Genomic DNA, 26102 nt, shown 5'->3' on the forward strand with positions numbered 1-26102 from the left:
ACATCGACCACATTGAACTCGTGGTCAAATATTCCAACTAAGTCCAATCCCTGGTTGTAAGTCACAAGGAGACAATCAAGGCGAAAGTTAACAAGCAACCATTACAAGCTCCGTCAGTTTTAGTCCTGAAAAGGATGGAGGAGACCGAGACGTACGCATAGGCACGATATGACGTGTCATCCGCTGAGAATATATTCCTCGAAATGAATTTCGCTGCATTTCCGGTAAATTCCTAGTTGAGGTTTCTGAAATGTTCATAACGGAAGAAATTTATTTTTCTCTGTTCTATTCAATTCTATTCTGAGTGGTTATTGCTGTCTGCAGGAAGAGAATTTTTGGGAGAGTGGCGATGATGTCCGAAACACTGGTGTATAATGCCATTCACAAGGTTGCGTAATATAATGTGGGTTTTTTGCTGTGCAGATAATAATCACTACGATAACAGCGGCAAAATGTGCACACTTAGGCCATTCATAAATATGATAAAGTACGTTTGTTCAGAAAACTATGTGCCAACCCCCGAGCTAAAATACGATGAATCCATGATAAAATATTTTGACAATCATGGCTGCAAACGGTTCATACGGGGTGAACCTATAAGTTTCGGCTTTAAAATATGGTGCTTGAATACTCCTCAAAATTACTTGGTGGACTTCAGCATATAGCAGGGACTGAGTGTTGAAGAAAAAAATAACGGCCATAAATTCGTAGGTAAATGCTCTTCGTATTTGCTTATCATGTCGGACAATTTAGTAGAGCAAGCGATAAATCTTACCTTCTCCATTTATTTTGACAGTTGGTTTACTAGCTTTCCTCTCATAAGTTAGTTAAAATCTCAAGGATATGAGGGTACTGGAACAGTTTTGAGAAAGAGGATACCCAAAGGTATCCTATTGATCGAAAAAAAACTCGCTAAGCAGCCCCGCTGCTCCCATGCTCTCGCACGGGAGAAAAAAGGGAATATTGTTGTTGTTATACAGAATGACTCGGTAGTGACTGTCAAATCACCTTGCCAATGTGCACACCCACTCAAAAAGGTCACGAGATTCCCACGTGCTACCTCAAAAATGGTGCAAGTTAGGCAGCCAGCAGTGGTCTCTAGCTACAATATGTAGATGGGCGGAACTGATCTCACGGATCAAAATATCAACAGGTTCAGGAATGTTATCAGAGGAAAAAATTGTGATGGTCCACATGAAGCATTCTCTTTGATGCTGTCATTGTAAATGCCTGGATCTGTACGGAAAATTCTGGTTCAAATATACCGCAGTAAGCCTTTAGGCGAGAGATTGCACAAGTGTTTTTGTAACGAAGATATACATTTCCAAGACCTGGTGGTCTTAATTAACATTCCCTATCAAGTGCAACCAATTATAGAAAGTCTGATGACATAAGGTATGATGGCAGTGATAACCAATTAGTCCCGTTTCATAGACGCCGATGTTCTCATGAAGAATATTCTTCCCGCGCGCGCTCAGAATGTGCTAATTGCCCAGGTCTTTGCCTTCAATGAAATTCTGACTATCATACTCGGCAATTGAAAACCCAATTTATAGTATTTAAAGACTCTACCAGCAACAAAGGACTAATTTTTTTAATAAACTCATTGATAACGTGTTTTTTTTTCATTAAATAACTGTTTTCAAATCTGAGTTTTATTCTGTTAAGTCCAAGTGAATGCTTGGGCAGTAATTAAGCAGTTTTTAACGGAAAAACAAAATAAAACTCCGAAAAAACCTCCGCTGTTAAAGGGTCAATTAATTTTGTAATAAAAAAGGAATTACTTTTTAAGATTTTCAATAGGGTATCAGTGGATATTGATTCATCGCGGACCATTATGGACCGTCATGGAATCAGTTCCGAACATTCCGTGCACTACGACCTATTTCATCGTCACCATCTGCGTCTGGTGCACCTTGATCTTGGTCTTCATCCACACCATCTGACAATAAGTCTCGCGCAGCACGCTCACTATCATCATCATCATCCACGTTCGGTGCACAATTATCACTTTCACTATCATCACCATCATCAGCATCCTTTCCACCACGATCCTTTTCAATTTTGTCATCATCGTGATTCCCTTCTTTTTCTAATTGGATAATATCTCTTACTGTTCCTTAATAAAATAATGAGAGTGTTTTGTTTATCAAAAACTGACAAGGCGTGGGAATTAAAAAAAATGCCATTCAGTATTATTACCACCAGGTATCATTTACAATGAATTGACGTTAAAAGTTTAATTATTCCATATCGACGATATTGGTGATCATAATTTTGACTCAAACTTAATCACTGATAAACAAAATAGATGATACAGAAAATCTTACCAGCATATGCTTTACGGATTGCAGGTGTTACTGCGTAATCTTGGACGGGAGCAGCGTTGGTTGATCCTCATTCTGTTTAGAAAGGATATTTTGAATTAGATTTGCTGCCATATTCCACAATAAAATGAGATAAAAATGTGCGTTTTCAATTCAACACAAGAATCAATGTTAATGGGGTGTCATTATTAATAAAACACTAAGATTGTCTCACTCAGAGTATTTCTTACAAAAAAAATTGAAGTATCGAAAACCCACTTGATTCGTTTACAGATAGTTCATGATTTGGAAATAGCACTTGCGAGATATTTCTTCTGATAAAGCGCGGGAAACCGGTGCGGGATGCGGTGAGCAAGACGCCTTAGCCTAGCAGAATATTTCTCCATCCCACCGTAAATATTATTCACCCAAATCACAAATTCTAAGTTTGGTTCTATGACTTCATTCATGGTTTTCAGATGTAAACAATTCAAACGCAACAAAATGAAGTATAACTCGATCCAGCCAATCTCCAAACTATTATATGGCAAAGGAAAAGATTATTGGAGTAATTTACGTTACATCCATTCTTAAGATTTGGAGGAGAACAAGAAATCAAGTAGAATTTCAAAGAAAATCACTTGAAACAGCTTAACAATGGGAGTGTATATAAAATTTTGAAGAATCCAATACTGGTTGTAACATGTGCCGTTGACAGATTATAAAAATTTAACCAATTTTAAAATGATGATTCCTTCAAAAAGAACTAGGAATAAGAATTAAAGAGTACCGTTAATTTCTCGAGAAAGGTTTCAAAAATATAATCACATATTACAGTCACTATCGCTCATACGCTGTGGAAACTGTTAATACGGGAATTGCACGAATGCATTTTTTAGTCTGCGCGTCGACTATATTTTTTTATATTTATGAAGTAAATACTTATTTAAACATAAAATATTTATTAAAAATTTGTTCTGTTTAATACAATGCGTTGTCTTTTTATTTTTACGTCTGAGATGCAGGTATAGGTGAACAAGAGTTCACTCAATGTCCGTGAAACTATCTAGCTAAGCTCATGTTTAGAGTTAGTTTAGTTTAATTCAGTTAAGAGTAATAGAGTTATAAGTCACGGAAAAAGTTGGGAAGGCTATCGCAGCACACGTAGTATACGTCATTTTCATGAAAATTTCCTAATATATTCATTTAATTGTACTTAATCGATTTGCAGTCACAAAATATAGGCTACGTGTGTATTATTTTGTGGGTATTCCATTTGAAAATCCGTATTTTTCCAAACTCTCTCGTGACAGCGCTTTTAGTAGCATGTGAAAAAATATTGACTATTTCTTTGAATACTCATTAATTTAAGCCCTTAAAAATTAAATAATCATCCGCCAGGGGCAATATTGGAATTTCTGAGATAAGGCGCGATGTGCCTGAGACGAGACTTGCGCCAGTCTCGTTTTCCGCACTCTAGTATCGTCTCGAGTCTCTTCTCGTGAAACCCAGTCTCGTTTCGGTCTCGAGTCTCGGACGAGACGCTTGTCTCATCTCGTTACCTCCAAAATATATTTATTACCTCCAAGATAAAGAGCCGTTTCCTTTGCGTATTTAATCGCCGAATCGGTACCACGAAATAGGAAAGCCATTAATATAAATTTTAAATATATCCTGATCCGGACACCATTTACGTCAATGCTTGTAAACCATTGATGTTATTGATACTCAATGAATAAACTCGTAACATAAAACGAAAAATTTATACAAAGGGAATATAGATCCAAATTTACTACAGAGAAATTAGCCTTAAGAAAATAAACGTAAAAATAGTGTCAACCCCTCAAGCACAGCGGGCATTTAATTCAATCCTATCCCAGCTGCCGGATGAGATATAGACGACTTCGCCTTTTTTAGCATGCTATCTTTCAATAGTTTATAACTTTCATGACATTTCATCGGTATCATCGAAAATATTTGTAAACATGCGTTTAATAATGCGCTACTCTATGATAATTTTTCAAGCAATTTTAATAAATGTTTATTGTTTCATGTATCTCGTTCTGTTAACTAATGAATACATTTTCAGTTTTCAAAGATTTAAATTTAGTTAAGATTAAGCTGCGAGATCTCTAACATTCCATGCATATTTTTATAATTACATGATGTATTTTAGTGATAAGGGGTTGAAAATTTCATAACCAATTGTATATTTTCCATAGGATTACCCGTTTTGCCTATAACTTCGCCCTTTTCTTTGAATTTGTTCTATTATTATCGAATCATTTCATATAAGTACCTACTTACATTTTGTTATTTCCGACGTCAAGATGGAAATATTCAAATGACTCTACCAAAGTAATTCTGCTTTGTGTGACATGATAGGAAGTAAATTAAACATGACCCCACGGCACATTGTTCATACCAGTACACGCTTTCTCTTCTTTTCCCATGATTGGCATAAACTGCACACCTCCTTTTGGTGTTTCCTTCCCAGCAGCAGGAAGCCATGTCCAAATCACAGAATAAGGACCTACTGAGTTTCCTTAGGTCCCTATTCTGTGTCCAAAGTGTCCGTATGGAGTTGCATGTTTAAAATATTAATTAATACCTCAACCAGCTGCACGCGAAGTGATAATAGGGCCAATTTTTTGTCTTGTTTTCCCTGTGAATAGCATATGAATTTAGGACTGCGGAATTCAACAGTCTCTCCAAAATCACTTCATACACCACTTATTATGGAATTTCCTTTCCATTAGGTAAGAATGCAATAACAGGTTCTTGAGATCCACCCTACCAATGAATTTATTATAATTTAACATACAAACAGACTTCCGAGTCTCTTTTTTGCCTTTCAATACTATTCCCATTTCGTAGGATCCCCAATTATAAATTAAATAACCACACACTGGAAGTGCACCCGACGAGAATATCAACACACCACGCAGCATGAACGCTTCTAGTGGACTGAAGCCCGTGGTTTCGAAGCTCCAAGAGACGAGTAAATATCACGAAGGGGTCCTAGTATACCTACGCTGACTGTTTAGATGGAATTTTATCTCCGTTGATTACTGTCCACAAAAGAAGAAAAAAATTAATGCAGAGCGAAGCACATGGCCTCTTCGCGTAGGACTAACCAGGCGGACCAAACACACTTGGGGCTCGAGGTGATGAGACACATGGAGAAGACAGAGAGAGGGCTGTGAGCTTATAAGGAAGATAGAGGGGCGGTCTAGGGTGAACGGGGGTCCTCGGCTGCTGCTCATGCTGAGCCACCCGGCAGCGGAGGATTCGCCTGCCTTTCCCCCCCTCCGGAATATTTTAGGATTTTGTGTGCCCGTTAATGGATTTTGACGCTATTCTGGCTCCAAAAACAAGATAAATTTTTAAAAATAAAATTTTGTAAGAAGAAGTATAACGAGAAGTAGGAACTTCACAGCTTATAAAATTTAAGTGTATATTATGGTTCAATTAACTATTTAGTGAATTTGCTCCTTGAAAATGCCCTAAAATTAATGAGCCTCTAAAATCACCTTTTCGAATAACGCTTTTAAAGAGCAAAAGTAAAAACGTAAAATATTACGAAGCACATTTTGGGGCAAGATAAAGACTTTTGGTTGTTATGCGTTAGCTGTCTAATTAATTTTTGCATGGCATATAGATGTAGTCACAAGTACGTCGCTTTTATCCATACTCGTTGACTATTGTTTTAAAGTGTAGATAGAAAATTGTGCAAATATTGAGTTACTAATTTTGTAGAAAATTTTAAGCGTGAATTAACAAGCATATCTAAATCTGTTTTTTAAGGATAATGTTTAACGATTTGTTTCGTCCATTTAATTCAGGTTGCTATGAAAACTGTCGGGTAGAGAAGAAAACAATAGTTAAAATATAAGGATTCATTTTTAATTTTTTAACGTATTTTGATTGTGATATTCATTTTAGAAAAGCTGGTGTTAAAAAAGAATTTTATCAGTAACTGTCAAATATTAATGGACCCAATCAATTATTCAATTATTTTTTGTGCTTTCCTTCTAAGTCATAATGTGTCCAGGGACTCGTAAAAAATACAGGAAATATAAAAAATTACAGCTGCATTAATACTACCAACTTTTACTTAAGGAAAGAAATAAAAATAAGCAATTAAGGTCTACTCTACACTATTGACATTCTTTAAATATTGCTGATATTTGACGCGAAGCCGGACTTGAATTCAACCGTCTGTCCGAAAACTCCCTTCGAGTGGCAGATGAGCTGGGGTTTGAAATATCAACATGTAGAACATGCATGCGTCAAAGAAACAGAAGCAACGCGCCCGCAGAAATTCCAGAAAAATAGTTCACGAGATCAATTTCCTAACTTTTTCGGATCATTTCATTTCAGAGATATATTTAAGATAGAAAGTTGAGGTTTCCGTGCAGTCCTTCCTCATGAAGGCCTCATTCCCTCCAAACTATCAAGATTCGCGACTCGTCAAAAACTGCTATGGGCGTACAGAAAGCGATAAACAGATGTTAAACGAATGGGGTTAGGAGCCGCTAGAGACTCGGAGGCTGCGCGATAGGCTTAGATAGCTTGAGTAATTGAGTATGTATATCTTTAAGAGCGACACGGAGATCATATTAGAACCCCACTTAATTTCCAGGTAAGAAAAAAACGATAAAATAATGGATATATTCAGTCAAACGGATAGGTGCGGGAATTCGCTATCGCCCACGCACGAAAAAGGACTTAAATAAATGCTAGGCGTCATTTCGTGAGAACATTTCCTTTTCATGTGAATACGGTGGCTGTCCCGACGTCCCCCCCCCACACGCCTATTGGGGCAGCTTACGGGGAAGTGCGCAGGTGTAGATGGCAACTTTAAAACTTTTATTGACAAAACGGCCTAATACACGTGCACGGTAGTGCCTTTATTTATCAATGAATTTGCCAAAAACTGCCGTTTTTGAGTCTTAAAAATCCCAAATAAGCAGGGGGGAATTCCCCAGACGCCCGGTCCCCGCCCTTTGGTCCAAACTTAGATCCGCCTTTGGTATAAGGCGTATCACTGTAGGCTGTGAATAGTAGATTGTCTCGTTCCTTTGCGTTTGGCGCAATACGCATATTGAAAATAGAAATTAAGCGCACAAAAATTAAAATACGCGTACAAAACGAACAAAAAAATAAACGGAATTTTTTGAGAGAAGAAAGAACCGCACGGAATGTTGACTCGAAGCGCATCACAAGACGGTATTTTTTACACTATTAAAATGAAAATACGAATTTTCCATCGTACGTGAATCTGTATTTAAACTCTCATAGTGTAGTAAATCGACACAGGAACCGCTGCTCTTGTTCAGCCAAGCGCTGATGTTTTTTTTTAATATTATAAACATAAAAGTGTTTTTTTCTTCTTCTCATTTCTTTTCTGCGCACCGCTTCTGTATAACATATTCTATTTCATATAAACATTTCAAAGAGGATGAAAATCACTTACTAACCAAACCAGCATTCACTGAAGTACTAAGGTGAAGGTTTTTGCGATCTATGTGAGGAAAAATAGAGAAATTTGTGCTGTGCGCGCGCAACTTTCCCCCTCCAACAACGCTTCCTTCCCTACTATTTGGCACTGATTCCCACGGTAATAGAAAACCCTTAGTCAAAAAATCATACAAATGAGATGTGTAACTATCCCCGGACATTGTAATCTGATACTTTTTCTCGATGAATGAATTGGGTTATTGACTAACCAGAAACATATGCGGGGATATCGGGTTTCGCCACGGAACAGAAGGCTTTGGGAAGAGCGGACTGGAATGTCACATGATCCGTAGTGGTCCCCAAATATATTGACATATGCACGGTCCCACTCGAGGTTGCCACCGTGGTCTTATCTCGCGAGGGAGATTCACACAACCTCGTCGTCGTATTTGGCCTAAGCGTGGGACAGGAGGATGAGAAGAGACGCGATCAGCGCCCCAGCGCCCAACGTCATACTGGCAAATTCATGATATACGCGAGCGTTGTGTGGGCCCCCGAAGCTTGGGGTCCCCAGAGTCGTCTTGATGGCAGTTCTCTTCACAACTCCCTCATGGCGTTATGGGTTTATGCACAATGACATTATCGACGACCCAGAGGACTCTGGGGCCCCCTGAGCTCGGGGCCCACGGCGATCGCCGACCATCCGACCTGGCCAGACCGCCCCTGGGAAGATATCGCATATCAAGCTAAAGTAGCTGTCCCTTCTTGACGTCTCACAAGCAGAATGGGCAGCAGTTTTCAAGGTAGTACAATTGATGAAAGAAGTTGATTTTTAAGACCATATTCGTCAACTCACTGGTTCCAAACGGATTATCATCGAAACATTAAAAAAAACCTGAAGGCATAAAATCGCTATTAATATTTTATTGGAAAGAAAAAACATTCTTAAAAAAGCAGATTAATTAATTTTATTTAAAATAAAATACCTGTCGGAGAAAAAATATAGAGTTAGAAAATAGAAGAAGTTCAGGAAGCGTACTTGATACGCATGACGGCGTTGAGAAGTTAAAGAACTAGGCAGCAAATCGAGGGATTCGGGTTCAAATCCCGATCAGGGCGAATAATTTTTCCTCTCAGAAATTTCGCACAAATTTGCGAATAGATTTTTTCTAGAAATTTCTGGCCCCTTTAAGAATGGACTGCATGCTGCTGAAATAAGATTTCTCTCCCCTAACTAGTGTTTCTGGAGAAAATATGATGAATGGAGTTCGAAGGAGTGGCTGATGAATGAATGCCGGTCAGTATGGACCTTCGATTAATTGAACCTTTGGCTAGCAAAATAATTCAAAGGAAAGTCATTGTAGCTATTCTTTTTAATTGTAACAACCTCAACACAATTTAGCGACACTATGGTACATATCCTCACAAACCTCAGAAGATATATCATACAGGAAAAGGTACACAGTTATTTCAACTATCATCCATCTTTCTGCCGAGGTAATGTGCTCTGCGCAATTGAAATGGGCCATCATTTTCCCCTAGCAAGCAAACTATAAGAAGGATTGCAAGTGCCGCTGAGCGATACTTTACACATTTGCGAATATTTTCCAGGATATTTTTGTCGTAGGAGCAAGCACTGAAAATTTTCACATTGAAAAATAGTTCAAATTTTGCCGGATGAATAATCCAAGGTTATTATCGCAGGAAACAGGCAAATGTAGTCAGCCATTAACACTCCCTAACATGGCTCCAGAAGTCACGCTTAAGCATTCAGAAATTGATCTTTCGGCAAAAATTCTATTTATAGTCAGATAATTTATCGAAAAATTATTATTGAATTAAATTTAAAATGTAATACTTTATAATAACGTAAAAGTTACTTCTCTTAACAAAAGGGCATAGTTTTAGGGAGAAAACTATACCAAATACCAATTAAGGACATGTATCTGTATTTCGAAACTTTCGAGAGTCTCATGGATGTGCTATCGTCTGGTCTCGTCAAAAAGTGGTCTCGTCTAGAGTCTCGACTCTAATTCTTCCCAATGTTCTCGAGTGGAGACCGTCCGCGAGACGAGAAAGTCTCGAGTCTCACGGCAACACTATCAGTGGTACACCTTTAAAGTTTAAAGCACCGTTATTAGGGTAAAGGAATACTTAAATGATGTCTCTTTTGCCATGCATACGCCTCTTTACACACCGTCAATAAGGCCCCGGTCCGATCCAGCAAGGTACGATTTAGCGTGCTCTGTAGGCTATTTAATATGTTATGTATTTCAGCATGTGAATTCTACAAGATCAGTGTTTTTTATTTTGCTAACTTATTTAGCTGATAATACTTTTATTTTGCTTTGTTATGCCATTAATTTTGTTTAACTATGCTAAATAACTCGCCGCTGCACTGTTGGCATAAGTGCAAAAAGCAAAAGGCTGCATAGAACGTATCAAAACAAACAGCTACTTTAAGCGCCAAGGGTGCATGCCTCCTGGTGGCACGGAGAAATGAAAAAAAAAATCTCGCGCGGTACCTTTCAGATCCATTGCGCCCGACGGATTGCCATTAAAATGGCATTAAAATAAAAATACAGGCACGTTATGACGGTACAGACCTTTTTAGATTCATAGCAATGGAGTGCTGTAACTGCAGTAAAATCAAGACAGTTACAGGAAAATGGAGCATTATGGCCTCTGAAAAAATAAGGATTTTCAAATGCAATTACCAGAAAAAAATACTGCACAGAAAGTCTATATTTTATGGCCATCAGTCAATAAAGTATTGACGCATAAAAAAGTTAGGGTTTAATTGTCACTTATTGTGTAACGAAATTTGGGAGTTTAACCTTGATGCACGCGCGCAACGAAAATTCTAGTAATTTATTTGTCCCTAGTTCCCAGCCCCAAGGCAGCTAGATTAAAAAGACACTCCTGAATTCCTGAGTGTTAAATCTCAATTTGTATCTGGCAGTTGGTTGTAGTGAAGTAATGGTATAGTTTCAAGAATTAGGTGGGGGTGAGCATACAGGTTTAAGGATGGTTTCTGGTGATTTTGAGGGATTTCGATGGGGAATATTCCCAAGGGAAGCGACCAATGCCCCCAGGACATTTTTTCAGTGACAAAATCGAAAAGTACTCTTCGTTTTGTTGGCCGCAGTCGTGAGCCCAACTTCTCGAGAGATGTTCTTGCGGTGGAGCAATGCGTCCTCCCGAGAGCTGAGCGCGAACGCCAGTCGTCCCTGTGGAGCGAGCGCCACCAGCTCGGCTCACGTCCGATTCATTGGTCGGCAGCGTGCTTTGTTTCCGTGGCTGGAAGTGACGCGAATGAGCGCCATGATGCGGCCTGGATTGGGCGTCCTTCCTGGTCGGGCTTTTATTCATTTCGGCCTTCCTCCAATCACCTCTCAACTCCTCACGGGCCTTCGCTGACTGAAACGTGTGCTCGCATAAGAGTGGACTCGATCTGGGGCCTGATTCTGGCTCTTTCTGGCTATAGCCAACGCGATTTGTCGGAAAGATTGGCGAACGGTGACTGAATTCGTATTCTCATTTTCATTCGCTAGCTATTTCGCCAGAAAAGCTTAGCTTCGTCCCTCTGGCGACGAATAAGTTATTCTCGTTCTGTCTGGAGAGCATAGAGCGTATGTAAACATTCACCAAGAGCGAATTTCGCTAGTGACGACAGTGAAGTCGCTCTAGCGGCTTGGCGAAAGAATTGACGAGAGACCGACTTGTGATTTCATTAAAGCTATCCACCATTTTTATGCTATATTTTATATCCCAATGAGTTTAATTATTAGTCAAATGCTTGGCATACAACCTATGTGTTGTTTTACTCGTCTTGTCGTTCTACGTTATTAAATAGAAGGGATTAAAAGTGGGTTTGCATTTGAATGTACCGCGAAGCTTTTGTCTGGCAAGCTTATTGTGCTATCGTGGGAGTGTGGTAATTCTGAGCACATGAATGTGTTGGATTGCCTGATAAAATTGTTTTTTCGGTTCTTGTTCTTATGCTCGTGAACGTTTCATCAGAAACAATAAGAAAGAGACTGACCGGAGTTTTGTCATACAAGAGCTTAAATAGGAAAATTAATTGAAGTAGTGGTGTTGTGAATAGCATAGCTATCTACCAGCCTTAAGGTTGTAAGGTCGATTCCTGCCATAGTCACTTTTTTATCCACATCAAGAAAAAGGTTCGTATACTATGCTTTTTATCTTCAGAGGCAAGTCACTTGAAGTTGTTAAAATGTTTTCTATGTACCTACAGGAAAATCTCTCATCAGTTGTTCAGCTCTTATAAAGTCTAGCTTAATTTCACTATAAGGCTGTACATTTATGTTCGGCAAAGCTCTAGGCAGTATACTATGTGTAGTACGCTGTTATGCCGCCTTTGGTATTCAACTAACATCAGGAAATTACGTTTCCAGGGACGAAAGACAGGTACTGCGTCTTCGAATGGTTGGGAAAGCGTTAGTGTCGCTATTGCAGTCGCTCTCTCTGAAATGATTTTGTCACAGAGTTCTCCGTTGAGCAGTTATGGCGTCCGTCTGATGGGTAAGCGTGGTGACCCAACGTGTAAAGCGGCTGCCTCTGACCGAAGGGTCCCCGTACATATCCCAGAAGAATCCTTCGGGCTCCCCCAAGCAAAACACTTCCAAGTGTGAGGTGGCCTTTGGGAAATGAAGGGGCACTTGGCACCAACTGCGTTGAGTTCATGCTCCTGGTGAAATGAATGGTGGAGGCTTTCGAAATGAGGTGATATGGAATAATAATGACTATGAAATTGGTAATGGATCCTGTGATTAATGCGGAAGTTATAAGAAGAGTGGGAGAGAAGAGAAGTCCTTGGGAAACCATGGGTAAAAGGCGAGACAATTTAATTGGCCAATTCGCAGGACACGATGGCCAAATGAAAAGTAGTATGTTAGAAGGACGGGTGGAAGGGAAGAGAGGCAGAGGGAGGGAGGCCACGGAGGAGTGCGCGTGAAAGGCGTGAGAAATGTGCAGGTGTGGAGAAATATGCAGAAAGATTAGCCGATTGGGAAATTGAGTAGAGAGGTGCATCAAAGAAATCTTCCAAGAGTTCCAAGTCTAAGGCTGGTTTAGATGGGTGAGGGAAGTGCTCACCCCAAACTAAGTCTCTTGCGTGTGAATGTCTCACATGTGGGGCGACGGTGCATGTTGATTTCCCTTACTCAACCCGCACTCATTTTGATGGATTTTAGTCTAAGGGTCAATCCAATTTTGAAAAAAATCGTAGTATAATAAAATGAAAATGTTGCATCGAATGAATCATGAGATTTTGTGCATAACATGCTATTCGTTCATTGCGTGTGGAATACATGTATAATGTTTAATTTTAGCTTTACTTATCATTCGTGTGACATTTTCCAAAATTCTGTCTACCAAGATCCTGCGCAAGCCTGCTCTCTGGACAACGTCTGCATCTTAAGATATATGCTCGATTTTTGCTCGATGCTTGTTTTTCATGGTAAAGGAATTAAAGTTCTTTGCTCGCCATATTTGATTGGGTGGGAATTTATCTAAGCTCGAGTATTTTTTTGGTAATGATAACCTACAAAACATTTTTAATTATTCATTTCTATGAAACGCGTGTTTTGGGAATACTGCCGTTATTATTCCGTGTAACCTCTCCTAAATGTGAAGATTTTTGCATGACATGAAGATGTGAAGATTTTCTCAATTCTGATTTTCTTAGAGGCAACATTAAGTTACTTCTTCACAAGTTACCTGATCTCTTGTCTAAAAGAACCTGCAGTGATTAAACAAATCCGACGAGTCACTCGTTCAAACGCTTCCTTGGACTTAGGCGAATAAGTGCACGATCCAAGCGCTGGGCTAACATCCGAGTACTTTATCCACGGTTTAAGTACACGCTCAAGTGCAATGAAATAGCTCTAGTATCCAAGTCACGTGCCTGATAGTGCATTCTTTTTTCCCCGAAATATTCCATGCTTGAATAGGTTTGAAAGCATGGCTGCCATAATTTTGACGTAAAAGACAAGGACTTGCTGGAATTTGGATACCATATCCTATTCGTCCATATATTACTCGCCAGATACGTTAGTAATAGATGGTTATTTCAAATCAAACTAAATTTATTGGTTATACGAAAAGTTTGCTAAGGTAGCCCGTGCTATTTCTATATAACTGCACGGAATACATCGCTGACATTTATTTTCGAAAGGAAACAAGCCACAATGACATTCAGTAAGTTAGCAGCATTGATGCACACCCACACTTATTTTCATATATCGTTCTCTCTACATTTGTTTTGATAAATAAATGTTTTTCCATCAATACCTGATAATATAAATGGCTTTTAGCTTTATGATAACATTTAGACTTGACCTTTTTTATCCTTCTATCCTCTTCCATCCTCTGCCATTTAACCGTTAACCTTGAAACACTTTTCATGCTATAATTTGTAAAATTTACCATCGAAATCCTACACATTGATTTTCAGTTCTGTTTGTTTTAAATTCCAGTGCTTTGGCTTTTATTTCACAGGAATATAATTCGAGGAATGTGGGATTGCCTCCATTAAATTTGAATGCTATCTTTATAAGAAATTTTGCTTTTTATAAAGTTAACCTCAAACAGGATAACAATTATCATAGGTGATAATGCTCGATGAATGTTAATTTATCGCCGTAGTGATGATTTTCAGTTTTTATTGAGTGTAATACTAAGCCGCATATTGGTGAAGAGGAATAAATAGCTTTATTACATTTTGAATTTCTACATATTATTTTGAAAATTTATCTGCGCATTGGCATTGACATTCTATCCCTCACACAACACGAGTTAATTCAAATTATAATATTGATGGAGATATAAATTTGAAATGAAATATTAATCATTAAATGAACTAGTTCTATTTGGGGATTGCGTGATATTTTACTGCGAGTTATCATCAATTTTACCATGCTATATACGGTGCACGCATTATTTTGAATGCGTACGAGACAATAAAACGCTGAACTTACGTCTTCGACAGTGATAAATGTGATTCTGTTAAGGTATTTCTTAACAAAAAAGGAGGTATCTATTTCTCTACGATTGGAGAATTTTATTATATTTTGACTGATATACTCCATATAAAATTGTATGTCCTTTAGCTTAATTTACTTAGCCTTGGCATGATGATGATTAGTATGAACTGAATGTAAACTTATGGACAGCAGGTAATTAATTGCCACTATCCTCGTCAGACATGTGAAGTACTTCGGCTAGATTATTATAATTCTTGAAGACTCGGAAGAGCAAGACATCGCCAAAAATTTAGGGACTGAAGAATTATAAGAAAAATTATTGTTCAAATATTTGGTACAATTTCAAGTTCTTTTTAGTGTAATGCATGGTAGAAAGTTAGTAATATAACTGAATCGAGCATTAATAGAAGAAAAATATAGCCTTCGCAAGTGAAATAAGGATACAGCTTTTCTGTAAGTTTGATGCGGAGGACAGAATGGTGCTGGAAGTAAGGCAAGTGAGTGGGAATTAGGGAATCGTTGTGGCTGAGTTTCTGAGAATCCATCGATGCGGCAGATTAAGTGGTACGAACAAAAATGGATTTCACACGTAGCCCCGTCCAATCCGAAGGCTATAATGAGGAAAGGCCGTTGAATGCTTTTCAGGGAACGTGTCGTTCAAGGAGCAAGTAGCGAGGGAGGAAGCTCCCATGAAGCATGTAAGCCGTCTCCTCTCAGAAAGGAGGGACTCAATCAATTACAATGAGTTGTATACAAATTGGGGTATTCATCGTGAAAACAATCTTTACGGATGGAATATTCTCCTCCTTTCTATGGCATGCAATGCAACTTTTGAAAGTTAAGCATTCACTGGCTAAATGCAAAAATCTTACCGAACTTTGACTGATGTATGCACTTTTTCACGATAATGTATGAATTCTATTTATTTTGTCAAATTTTTGCAAGTTGAATGATGATAGTTGTTGTAGCTCTCACAGCCACAGCTTTAAAATATAACAGAGTGTTTGTATGTATCTGTACTCTTATCACATCTGCATTTTAATACGATTTCGTTCAAATCTTGATGAATAATGACTTAGAATTACTGAAAAATCATATCACTCAGCGTCAGCATCTCGCTTTTAAATAAACCTCAGGAACCTGCAAGGCCCTAAATGTGTAAATTGCTATTTTCACAATTATTTTATCGTTTTATGGGAGTATGACTCTCATTTATTGGTGCTTGAACAATTTCTTATTTTCTTAGTACCGGGATTGGAATTATAACTGAAGAATTGGGTTGATTCAAATTATGCCTCATACTGAAAATGAATGAAAAATCCGTTTGAACTATTGACCTTGAGGTGTGGCGTTTTCCAGTTTCGAATCTTTAACTCGAGGGAAAGTACAACGAAGCTTTTTTATGCACCATAATCACCTGCTAAGTTAGAATTTTCTTCGTGTTCTCTCTTCCGAACAATTCCTGCTTAATTTACGTCTAATCCTTACTCTTGATAATCAATGACCTTGCCAGCTACTTTCTAATAAATGACATTAAAACTTGAAGACTATACGAGGTGGAAGGCTTCATATTATCAATAAGTGTATTTCATTAAAAGCAAAGTGTATTTTATTGATAATTCTTCCTGATATTTTTCTTTCCCTCTCTTGCTCACCAGCGACTTCAAATAATATGATACGCAAATTTTAAAATCCTGTTGGTATTTATACCTTCGATTCTAAATCCGTTGCAATTAATGATAAATGTGGCGGGAGGCCCAGCACTCCAAAATAATGGCCAAGTTTTCATGGGGTATTTCTCAACTCCCGCTATAATTGCAGGGAACAAACTTAGTATATTTTACTTATTTATAATTTCAATGGCCGGTTTCGTCGCGGTATGACGTCATTTGGTGTACTGACAGGAAATACCAACTCTTAAATACATGATGTGAGTGGAGGCGGCGGGGAGAAATGGAAAGAGGTGGGGTAATGTTATGTGAAGGGTAAGAGACAGCTAAAGTAGCCCATCATTACGGAAAAACACCTCTTTATGACACTTTATTTTTTACAAAATTTTTATATTGTCGTTATCAAGAGTTTTTCTCTAATTATGTGCTACTTTAATTGTTAAATTACATTAAGTGATGCCTGAAATTATTGATTATATTTAGAGTAGGTGTTAATTTTGGTGGCAGCGTTACTTCAGCAAGGAAATGTGATAATTACTCGAATTAGACTTCACTTGCTCATTTCAACCTTCATGCAAACCAATGTAAAAGTCGGACATATTCTCATTACCATTAATTCTTTTGAGCATTTTTTTCTTCTTTCCCCATTCAAATGCATAAGACAAAACATGGAAAAGAAATAGATAGAAAAGATTTAACGGGGCTTAACAACATATCGGACGCGAGTGCTCTCATAACATTATATTTTATTTTTATGAATTGTCGTTTCGATATTTTGTATTTTTTTATTTCTGCAAAAGATTTAACATTGAATTGGATTTTCAGGTGCTCAGTATTTTTCTGAACGTTCAAGAGAAATACCTACTTTCTCCACTAGCTGAGCTGTGCTGCCTCCTGGCTGAGACACCTGATTGGTCTGCCCTCGGCACTTTGAAGCACTTGCAGATCGAGAGAGCAGTCGTGGTGAGTGCCTCAGTCCTCACGCCAACCATCCCTTTTCTTGCCCCCCCCCCCCCAACTTTCACTCGCTCGCACAAAAAATAATCTTAAAGCATCAACTAAACGCTCAGCAGACCAGCAAGAGTCGGGTGCTGTGATCGAATTCTGTTTTTATATTTCTCTCCCGTATGAATGCTCCGGCAACAATTTTTAATCGTGGCTCAATAATTTGCGGCGCCATTCAAGGGGTTACGCCACCACGGCGGAAGGCACAGCAGCGGGTCATCAGTCTTTCCCACTTTTAGTCGTGTGTTGAGTCAGGTACAGTCGAAACGAAAGCTCACGGCACTAAGCGATGGCCCGCGGTAAAGGCGAGGGGGCTATTCCATCAAAGTAGGTTGTCGCAGGTGGAAGGGTTGCATCGCCATGCCGACGTTTTTCATTTTTTCTACCAGCGGTGAAATGCGTCGCATTCCCGCAATGAAAAATTACTGACTCCAGCTATTACCGCCAGGGGTCATGGAAGGGGTCTTTCATTCTTCTTGATCCAAGACGAGTCCAATGGACTCATTTCCTATTTTATTTGAGTTACAGTTTTTATTATATGGAACGGTTCACCATTTTTTCATTATTGTCGATTACGATAGAGCATTAAAAATAATGAGACACGTATTTTTCCGTTTTTCGGTCCGTCGTCTACTTCACCCCTTTCGATGCGAAGTTCGTGACGTCACTGACTCTTTCTGAGTGGCTCGCCGCTTCTTCGCGCATGTCTCTCGCGGTTCCTCGTCATTAACACTCAAATGAGCGATTCTTTCTGACAGATTGGGTCTTTCTGAACGAGTTAATGGACCGAAAGTTTCCAACTATGCTTCCGCGGAGATTATGACGATAGGCAGCGATTCTTCCGGGTTTCCTTCCGCGTTTATCCATTTTGCAGGACAATATTTCACCATCGTTCCAGTTGGCGAAATATTTAACTAACTCTATGACTATGAACTCTAACTCATGAAAATTAGACGTAAACTTCGCAATATTTTTATTTTTAAGTTATGAGAAAATAACTAGAAAGAGGAAGACATTTTTCGCTATAGCTTTGGTCCTAACTTTTTTCTCTTTCCCGCCCATGCACAGTGGGCGGAAATCGGAAAAAGCCGGACAAAATTACAAAATGGCTTTTTTTGAGTTATAAACTTGAAACTTCGCAGGTATACTAACAAATGACTGAAATTTATTGATATGTACTTCATTTGACATAGATTTTACCCGTTACTGAGATACAGAGGCTCAAACGTGAGCAAATTTCCACAAAAACGCCCGTCTTCAATTTTCTCTGAAAATCTTCCAAAGTAAGTGAATGGTGAAGTTATGGGTGGATTCTTGCCGAATAAAAAACCACATAATCTGTTAGCTTGGTATTTTTTCTTTAATTTTCCGTAATTTTAAAGAATACAGCCCATAAATTCTTACCGTGCAGTAACGAAATGGCGGATACTGTTTTTCGACGAAGTTTTACATTTAGGTAGAGTTTCAAATAGGTTTTCGGCAAGGTCGCGCAGAGTAACTTATATGAGAGCATTGTTTGAAGATTTCTTGAGGTCTTTATGCAGTTTTCTTTGAAATAAGTTTGCGTCGCCGGAAATTACATTGATTTTTCGATCGCGCGGCAGGGTTCTTCTCCGCGCGTCGGGAGTTGGATTGGCCGCGCCGCGGTAAGGTTATTGAAGCTGTATGGGTTTTAACGCTCAACATTCACCGTTTTTATGTTTTGCTTCAAGACACCGATTCTCAAATGGTCTATGGTGAAGACAGTGGAGGTTTTTCATGCGATGTACTTGCACGTTTCATCGAAGTTCATTTCGTTATCTTTGGATACGATCGAAGACCATGCTTCTATTAAAAGCGTTCAAACCTCGACAAAGTGAGTTGTTTTCCTGGGACGCATACAAAAAGACCTACCAGAAAGATACCAGCTGAGACCCTTATACCTTCTTCAATCACCGATTCCTGACCCTCAGGATTCTAATTTCGAAAACGGTCGTTTTATGACACCCTAGACCGGAGCCCTTGGCCGTCTTAACGGAGGTATTTCCATGGGAACCAAAAAATGAACGATTTTTGTGTCGCTTCAAAAATTGGCTCTCTGAATCCATAACGTTTCCGGAATATGCTTTGCATTACTTTCTCAATACTTCTACGGGAGTTGGTATTTTTGTAAAAATCTATTTCTTTTAAACTTATTGAATAAATACTATTCCACATTTAGCTTTACGTTACAAAATTCATACTTTATTCATCCGTATCGACGGATCAATATTGACATAAATGGTGTGAATAAATTATTCTGCGACAACGTTACGCTTGATAAAGGAAACTTACCCATGCGGGACTCGAACCCGAAACTTCTTTGACAGGCGAGCATTTTACCCCGCCGCCACCCAAGTCGGCAATTGAACAAATAACGAACTGCAAAAAGCGTCATTAAATCTAATATTTTACTCTTGAGATGAAGAGAATAATGTTCAAGAAGATGGCTAATAATGCAGTGTTCAGTGACTTAACATTACTGACCATGAACATAGATTACTGATGGCAACTAAATAATCAAAATTTTATGGACGAAAATTATGGATCGCGTGACAATCTCATGTTCTGCACCTACAGCAAGCACTAGAAAGTTGTTGAAGCAGATACGATAAAGACAGGGTAGTTTAGGTAGACAATTCCACGGGAACTTCTAGATTTTTTAAAACGTGTATCATGCCCTCAGTTCTACTTTGACTGTGGTGAAGGAAAGTTAAGTTCTCTTGAGTGCGCAGAATTTGTGAAAGTGATTTTAATTTGCTTGTGGAGCGTAGAAATTTCAAACTTCTACTTGCCTGTAAGTACGTTTTTGAATAAATCCCCGAACATCTTTTTCAAAATAGTTATTTTAATTTATATTATAAATTTTAGCTGAAAATTTTCTTAGCATTCCTTTCCTAACTAAAATAAATGTAAGCTTAAATTATCAAATGACACTGTTTAAATTCCAATCGATACAACATATACAATATGCATTCAGAAAATCGTATGTGGCAGTGCAGCGTACACAAACCAACAGAATATTTATCGATATCAGGTGAACGATATTATTACATCCCCTAAGTTATTCATACCCGACGCTATTGCACCGCAGATTTAGAACCCCATGATTCAGCTGTCCTTCAGTGTGTTGCAAACTAAAAACTATCGTTTTTCTTAATTTCGAAATGACTATACTTCCCTGTAGGATAATAAATTATATGGGTTTTAAGATTAAGAAAAAATTAGGAAAATAAGGTAAGCAATGTAAGCATTACTTTTCCGTTTATCATGGTCAGTAGTAAACAGAACTTGATCGTGTAAAATCCAGAGTTGAAATCATTAAGGCCATCCACCTGCCTTTCGATATAGGTAATGTATTTCTGATTTTGTAACTTCTTTTGTCTCTTTTTTGCACCTAAAGCGGATGGGATGAATAAATCGTGTCGACGTCGGCAGTGGATTTTCCCAGATAGTGTCATCTAAAATTGTAGAGCCTATATGTGAGAAGTGCCTCCGATACAATTTAAATTCTTTATCAAAAGTTAAGAGATAAATGTAATTAACCAAGAGAAAGTGGAAACTTCAGTCGTTACCTGTAGCACCTTTGTTACCTGCTGCTTTTTAATCAAACTAAGAGATACAAGGGAACTCATGACTAGGAATTTATCTGAAGCATCCACTTGTTGCCACATTTGCTTATATTGAGAGTGGCCCGAACTTCCATCAAAACCGTACTTAGAGATTAATCTGTAGTTCACCACACATTTTAATTCTTGAGAGTTGGAAGTGGTGGCTAAGCAGGCTATTGTTCCCAATATGGTGTGGTTCATTGGCGCTTGAAGGTTTACTTCGCACATGGTCTCAGTTATTTTAATTCCTTCGTTATAAGCTGCCTTTTTTTGCTATCGCTATTCTATCATAACTGGGATACAATTCGTGTCCATGGCTCAGAGCTGTCCTACGAAAAGACCGATGTTGACGCTTGGTCAAATCAGAGGCAATCATCAATGACAGTGCCTCTTCCACTGTCATCTCAGGGTGGACCTTTTCACTCGTCCTTCACTTTGAAAGAACTCTCTTAGCCCGAGTAGGGGTCGTAGTTGTTATTTCTGCAATTAGGTGAGCTGATGCAGTGTCTCCCCTCTCTCTCAAACTCACAGATGCCGCGAGAGCAAGCTCAGCAGTAGTAGCAGTAGTTTTTAAAGTTTGAATTTTCTTCTGCGTGATCTAAAACATTAGGTGCGACATTTTTTTGGCCGCCCTGGAATGCCTAGCAAATATAATATGAATTTTGTAGCATAAGCTACAGGGGGAATTTTATTTAGTCAATCAATTTGAGAGGAATAGATTTTTACAAAAATACAATCAACCAGCTGTCGTTGAAGTATCGGGAAAGTGATGCATAACAAATTCTGGAAATGTTATAGAGTCAGCGAGCCAACTTTTGTATCATCACACAAAAATCATTCATTATATCGAGAACTCTCTATCCATTTCTTAAGGTATGGCCATAGAATGCGTTTTGTCGGGAAGTCATTGAGAAATTTCAGAGCATCAGGGCCTTGTCTTAAATTCAGCCTCCGCGATAAATAATGGAGCAAATATTTTTTACCGAGTGAATGATTTTTTTACCAATTCCAATATTATTTTGTAGATATCAAGTCATGTAATAATGTGAGGTGGCATTTTCTAAGGAATGGCGGATGGAGCCTATGTAAAATTTAGAAATAATAAATTTGCCGAACCTATGGTTATCCAATGCCCTAATGCGTACACGGGGAGGAACATATGGTAAACGTGTAAAGACATGGTAATCTGTATGTCAAAGTAGAACTGAGGGTATGATGCACATTTTAAAAAAGCTAGAAGTTCCCATGGAAATACCTCCGTTAAGACGGCCAAGGGCTCCGGTCCAGGGTGTCATAAAACGACCGTTTTCGAAATTAGAATCCTGAGGGTCAGGGATCGGTGATTGAAGAAGGTATAAGGGTCTCAGCTGGTATCTTTCTGGTAGGTCTTTTTGTATGCGTCCCAGGAAAACAACTCACTTTGTCGAGGTTTGAACGCTTTTAATAGAAGCATGGTCTTCGATCGTATCCAAAGATAACGAAATGAACTTCGATGAAACGTGCAAGTACATCGCATGAAAAACCTCCACTGTCTTCACCATAGACCATTTGAGAATCGGTGTCTTGAAGCAAAACATAAAAACGGTGAATGTTGAGCGTTAAAACCCATACAGCTTCAATAACCTTACCGCGGCGCGGCTAATCCAACTCCCGACGCGCGGAGAAGAACCCTGCCGCGCGATCGAAAAATCAATGTAATTTCCGGCGACGCAAACTTATTTCAAAGAAAACTGCATAAAGACCTCAAGAAATCTTCAAACAATGCTCTCATATAAGTTACTCTGCGCGACCTTGCCGAAAACCTATTTGAAACTCTACCTAAATGTAAAACTTCGTCGAAAAACAGTATCCGCCATTTTGTTACTGCACGGTAAGAATTTATGGGCTGTATTCTTTAAGATTACGGAAAATTAAAGAAAAAATACCAAGCTAACAGATTATGTGGTTTTTTATTCGGCAAGAATCCACCCATAACTTCACCATTCACTTACTTTGGAAGATTTTCAGAGAAAATTGAAGACGGGCGTTTTTATGGAAATTTGCTCACGTTTGAGCCTCTGTATCTCAGTAACGGGTAAAATCTATGTCAAATGAAGTACATATCAATAAATTTCAATCATTTGTTAGTATACCTGCGAAGTTTCAAGTTTATAACGCAAAAAAAGCCATTTTGTAATTTTGTCCAGCTTTTTCCGATTTCCGCCCACTGTGCCATGTGCCAAATTGCCTAGTGAAATGGCGATTTGGGGTCTGAGTGAACGACCTCATTTAAAAGACACTTCCGATCTCTCTCGATCCCTCGCCTATTTTTCAAACTATTCGCGCAGAAAAATGGACGGCCTTTTGCAGGTTATTTGATGACGTCACGAAGTCCTCCCGGGTGGGTGACAGCTACTTTTCGGCACCTCCATCGCTTTGGTTTGTTGCTGTTGAGACTTTAATGAGCGATTCCTTCGCACGATGATCGATCCTCCGTCATATAAGCATTGAACTTCCATTCCACGTTATCAAGTGCCTTCTCTAAATTGACAAATGCTGTAAAGGTCGGTTTGTTCTCCTCCATTCTCTTCTCTATGAGCAGCCTAAGAGCCAGAATTGCTTCTCTTGTGCCCCTGGTTTTCCTAAATCCGATTTGGTCCTCATCCAGGAATTCTTCTGCTCTTCGTTCTATCCTTTTGTAAATGATTCTTATCAGAATCTCCGACGCATGTGTCGTTAGGCTAATGGTCCTAGAGTCTTCGCACCTCACTGCTCTCTTCCTTTTGGGTATGGGAATCATGATGTTCTTCTCGGAGTCACGAGGTAAATCTCCTGTTGAGTACATATCGCGGACAGTTTTATGCAGTCGAGTTAAGACCTTTTCTCCTGCATTTTTATTAGATCTGATGGAATGTCATCTACTACTGGGGCCTTATCCTTTCGCAGGTCCCTTATTGCATCGTCAAATTGCGAACGATGCTGGTTCCCATGTCATCCTTTTCAACTTCACTTTCCTCTTCGATAATATTTGGGCTAAGTTTGCATCCGTTGTATAATGCCTCCAGGTATTCCTTCCATCTCTCGGATTTGTCTTCGTTTTCAATTATAATGTTTCCATACTTTTCCTTTTTTATTACATCTTGTGCTTCGTTCACTGAAATGGTTCCTCACTATTCCTTGGGCTGCTTCCACAATCCCTTGTACGAGGTTATTTCGCACGTCCTCGCAAATGTTCCTCATCCACGCTCCTCCAGCTTTCCTCACTTTGTGACCAATCTCTTCCTAATTAATAATACAAACATTAATTTTATCGTGCGTACTTTGAAATAAAATTTCAAATGCTATCAATAATTGGTATTTTTTAGCCAAGTTGGGCGTGATAACATGTTTCCCTAGCAAAACTCTAAATTATGCTACGTGTAGGGGTGGATCATGAGCCGTTAAAGCTGGTAAATTACAGTAAGTTACAATGAATTTGTCTTACTTGTTAGACTGAATGGTTTCCGGAGTTTCAACGCAGACACTAATTCCTGTACAGCTGCAAAGAAATCGTTGCTTTCCTTTGCTCCACTCAACCTATATCAGTATTATTTTGTGATGGTAATTTGTGCCGAAGTAGCTAGCTTGATTACCGCTTCAGTAATGATACAACAGAGCCCAAAGTTATGATCCGCAGCGCAAAATTCGTCGTATAGCAATTTCCTTTGCCCGTCTTCTTGTAAACGAACGCAAACCATGGCTCTACTGGGGCAAACGTAATCTTTATATCGTATTCAAGTATACATTTAGTATGACATCTCGTTAAAATCAAGAGCGTATGGATGGTTCACGTTCATCCACAAAGCTTGGCTACCTTTCGGGGTTAGGTATATATGATCTTATATTATTTATTATATTAGGTGTATTTCCTGATTATTGAAGGTGGATTTCAATGGTTGTGGATTTTGAGAAACATGAAAATGCTATTAATTTTTTATTTCAATATATCGATGAACACCCAGGGTAGATGATAACTTCTGCATACCGTAAACACAATTGTTGAATGGAATGCTAACTTTATTTCCCTGGAGGAAGGGAAAAGGATTAAAGTGAACTGAGTTACCCTATATTTCAACGTGTTCATCAATAAAATATATGTATTCAAATTCATCGGGGAATACTATTATTGTATAATATTTCTTGTCTCCAATAATATTAAAGTTATCCTTCGTACTGTCTCTTGCAAGCAAAAGCCACAAAGTCATTCGGTATGAGTTCCTAATGAGATGAAGTGCATCAAATTATAAACTAGTAAAAGCCACTCGGGTAATGAATCGATCATTTTTCCATTCGAAGGAGGCTATTTTGTTGGTTTGAAGGGAGATTAGAATCCCTGTTTGTTTCCTCGCGCATTTGCCAGCTCGCGCTCAACCTCCGCGTCACCGAGTTTGTGTGTGTGGGAGAATGTCTGCGCTCGGCGCCCACTCAACTGAAGCCTCGCTCCATGCGTGAAACACGGCCGTGCGTGAAAAATTCAACCGAAAATCAATACATGTTAAATATAAATGTGTATCGACGCCATGTGTTAACTAAAAATATTTCCACAAAAGCTCGCTTAAATTTAACCAACCCGGATCATTTTTTATTACATCATTGATTAATGTTGTGTATGAGGTGTTACACAGTTGATTTACTAAATCCTTCAATTTCATTCCTTTGCAACAGCAATTTAATGCATTGATTTTAATGCGTTGCGGATCCTGCGGTGGTAGTACAGATTTTTAATCCGCCAGTTCTGAATACGCTACGGGTATTTTTATAAATTTTTAATACTCTTTTTGTAATAGTAATTAAACACGGCTAGTTAGCGGGGGCCATTCTGAAAATCCCTAAAAATACTGCTGTTTATTTAGATTTTTTCCTTAAAAGGCCCATTATACTAGTTACCGTCTAAAAAATGGGATTTTAACTCACAAGGGAAACTATTCAGAAAATATGGCTGAATAATAGTATTAAACATCTACGTTATTTTTAACTTTTTGTCGACTATGCGTCTAAGAGTCG

At 38.7% G+C, this 26102-nt stretch overlaps 2 protein-coding genes across 2 annotated transcripts in view; one reads left to right on the forward strand and one right to left on the reverse strand.

Annotated features, from left to right (window-relative positions):
- LOC124171574 (probable G-protein coupled receptor CG31760) overlaps nt 1–26102 on the forward strand; it is a 382345-nt gene that overhangs the window by 156337 nt on the left and 199906 nt on the right. The window contains exon 2 of the mRNA XM_046550752.1: nt 17272–17409. The gene's annotated coding sequence lies outside the window, so the exon portion shown is untranslated. The remainder of the gene's footprint in view (nt 1–17271; nt 17410–26102) is intronic.
- LOC124170627 (prostatic spermine-binding protein-like) lies at nt 1854–17438 on the reverse strand. The gene is made up of 2 exons (XM_046549470.1): nt 17312–17438; nt 1854–2119 (listed from the first exon to the last, which is right to left on the reverse strand). Exons 1-2 carry the CDS (start codon nt 17436–17438, stop codon nt 1854–1856), a joined length of 393 nt encoding a protein of 130 aa, XP_046405426.1.

The sequence above is a fragment of the Ischnura elegans genome, chromosome X (assembly GCF_921293095.1).
Source record: "Ischnura elegans chromosome X, ioIscEleg1.1, whole genome shotgun sequence".
NCBI classification, from domain to species: domain Eukaryota; kingdom Metazoa; phylum Arthropoda; class Insecta; order Odonata; family Coenagrionidae; genus Ischnura; species Ischnura elegans.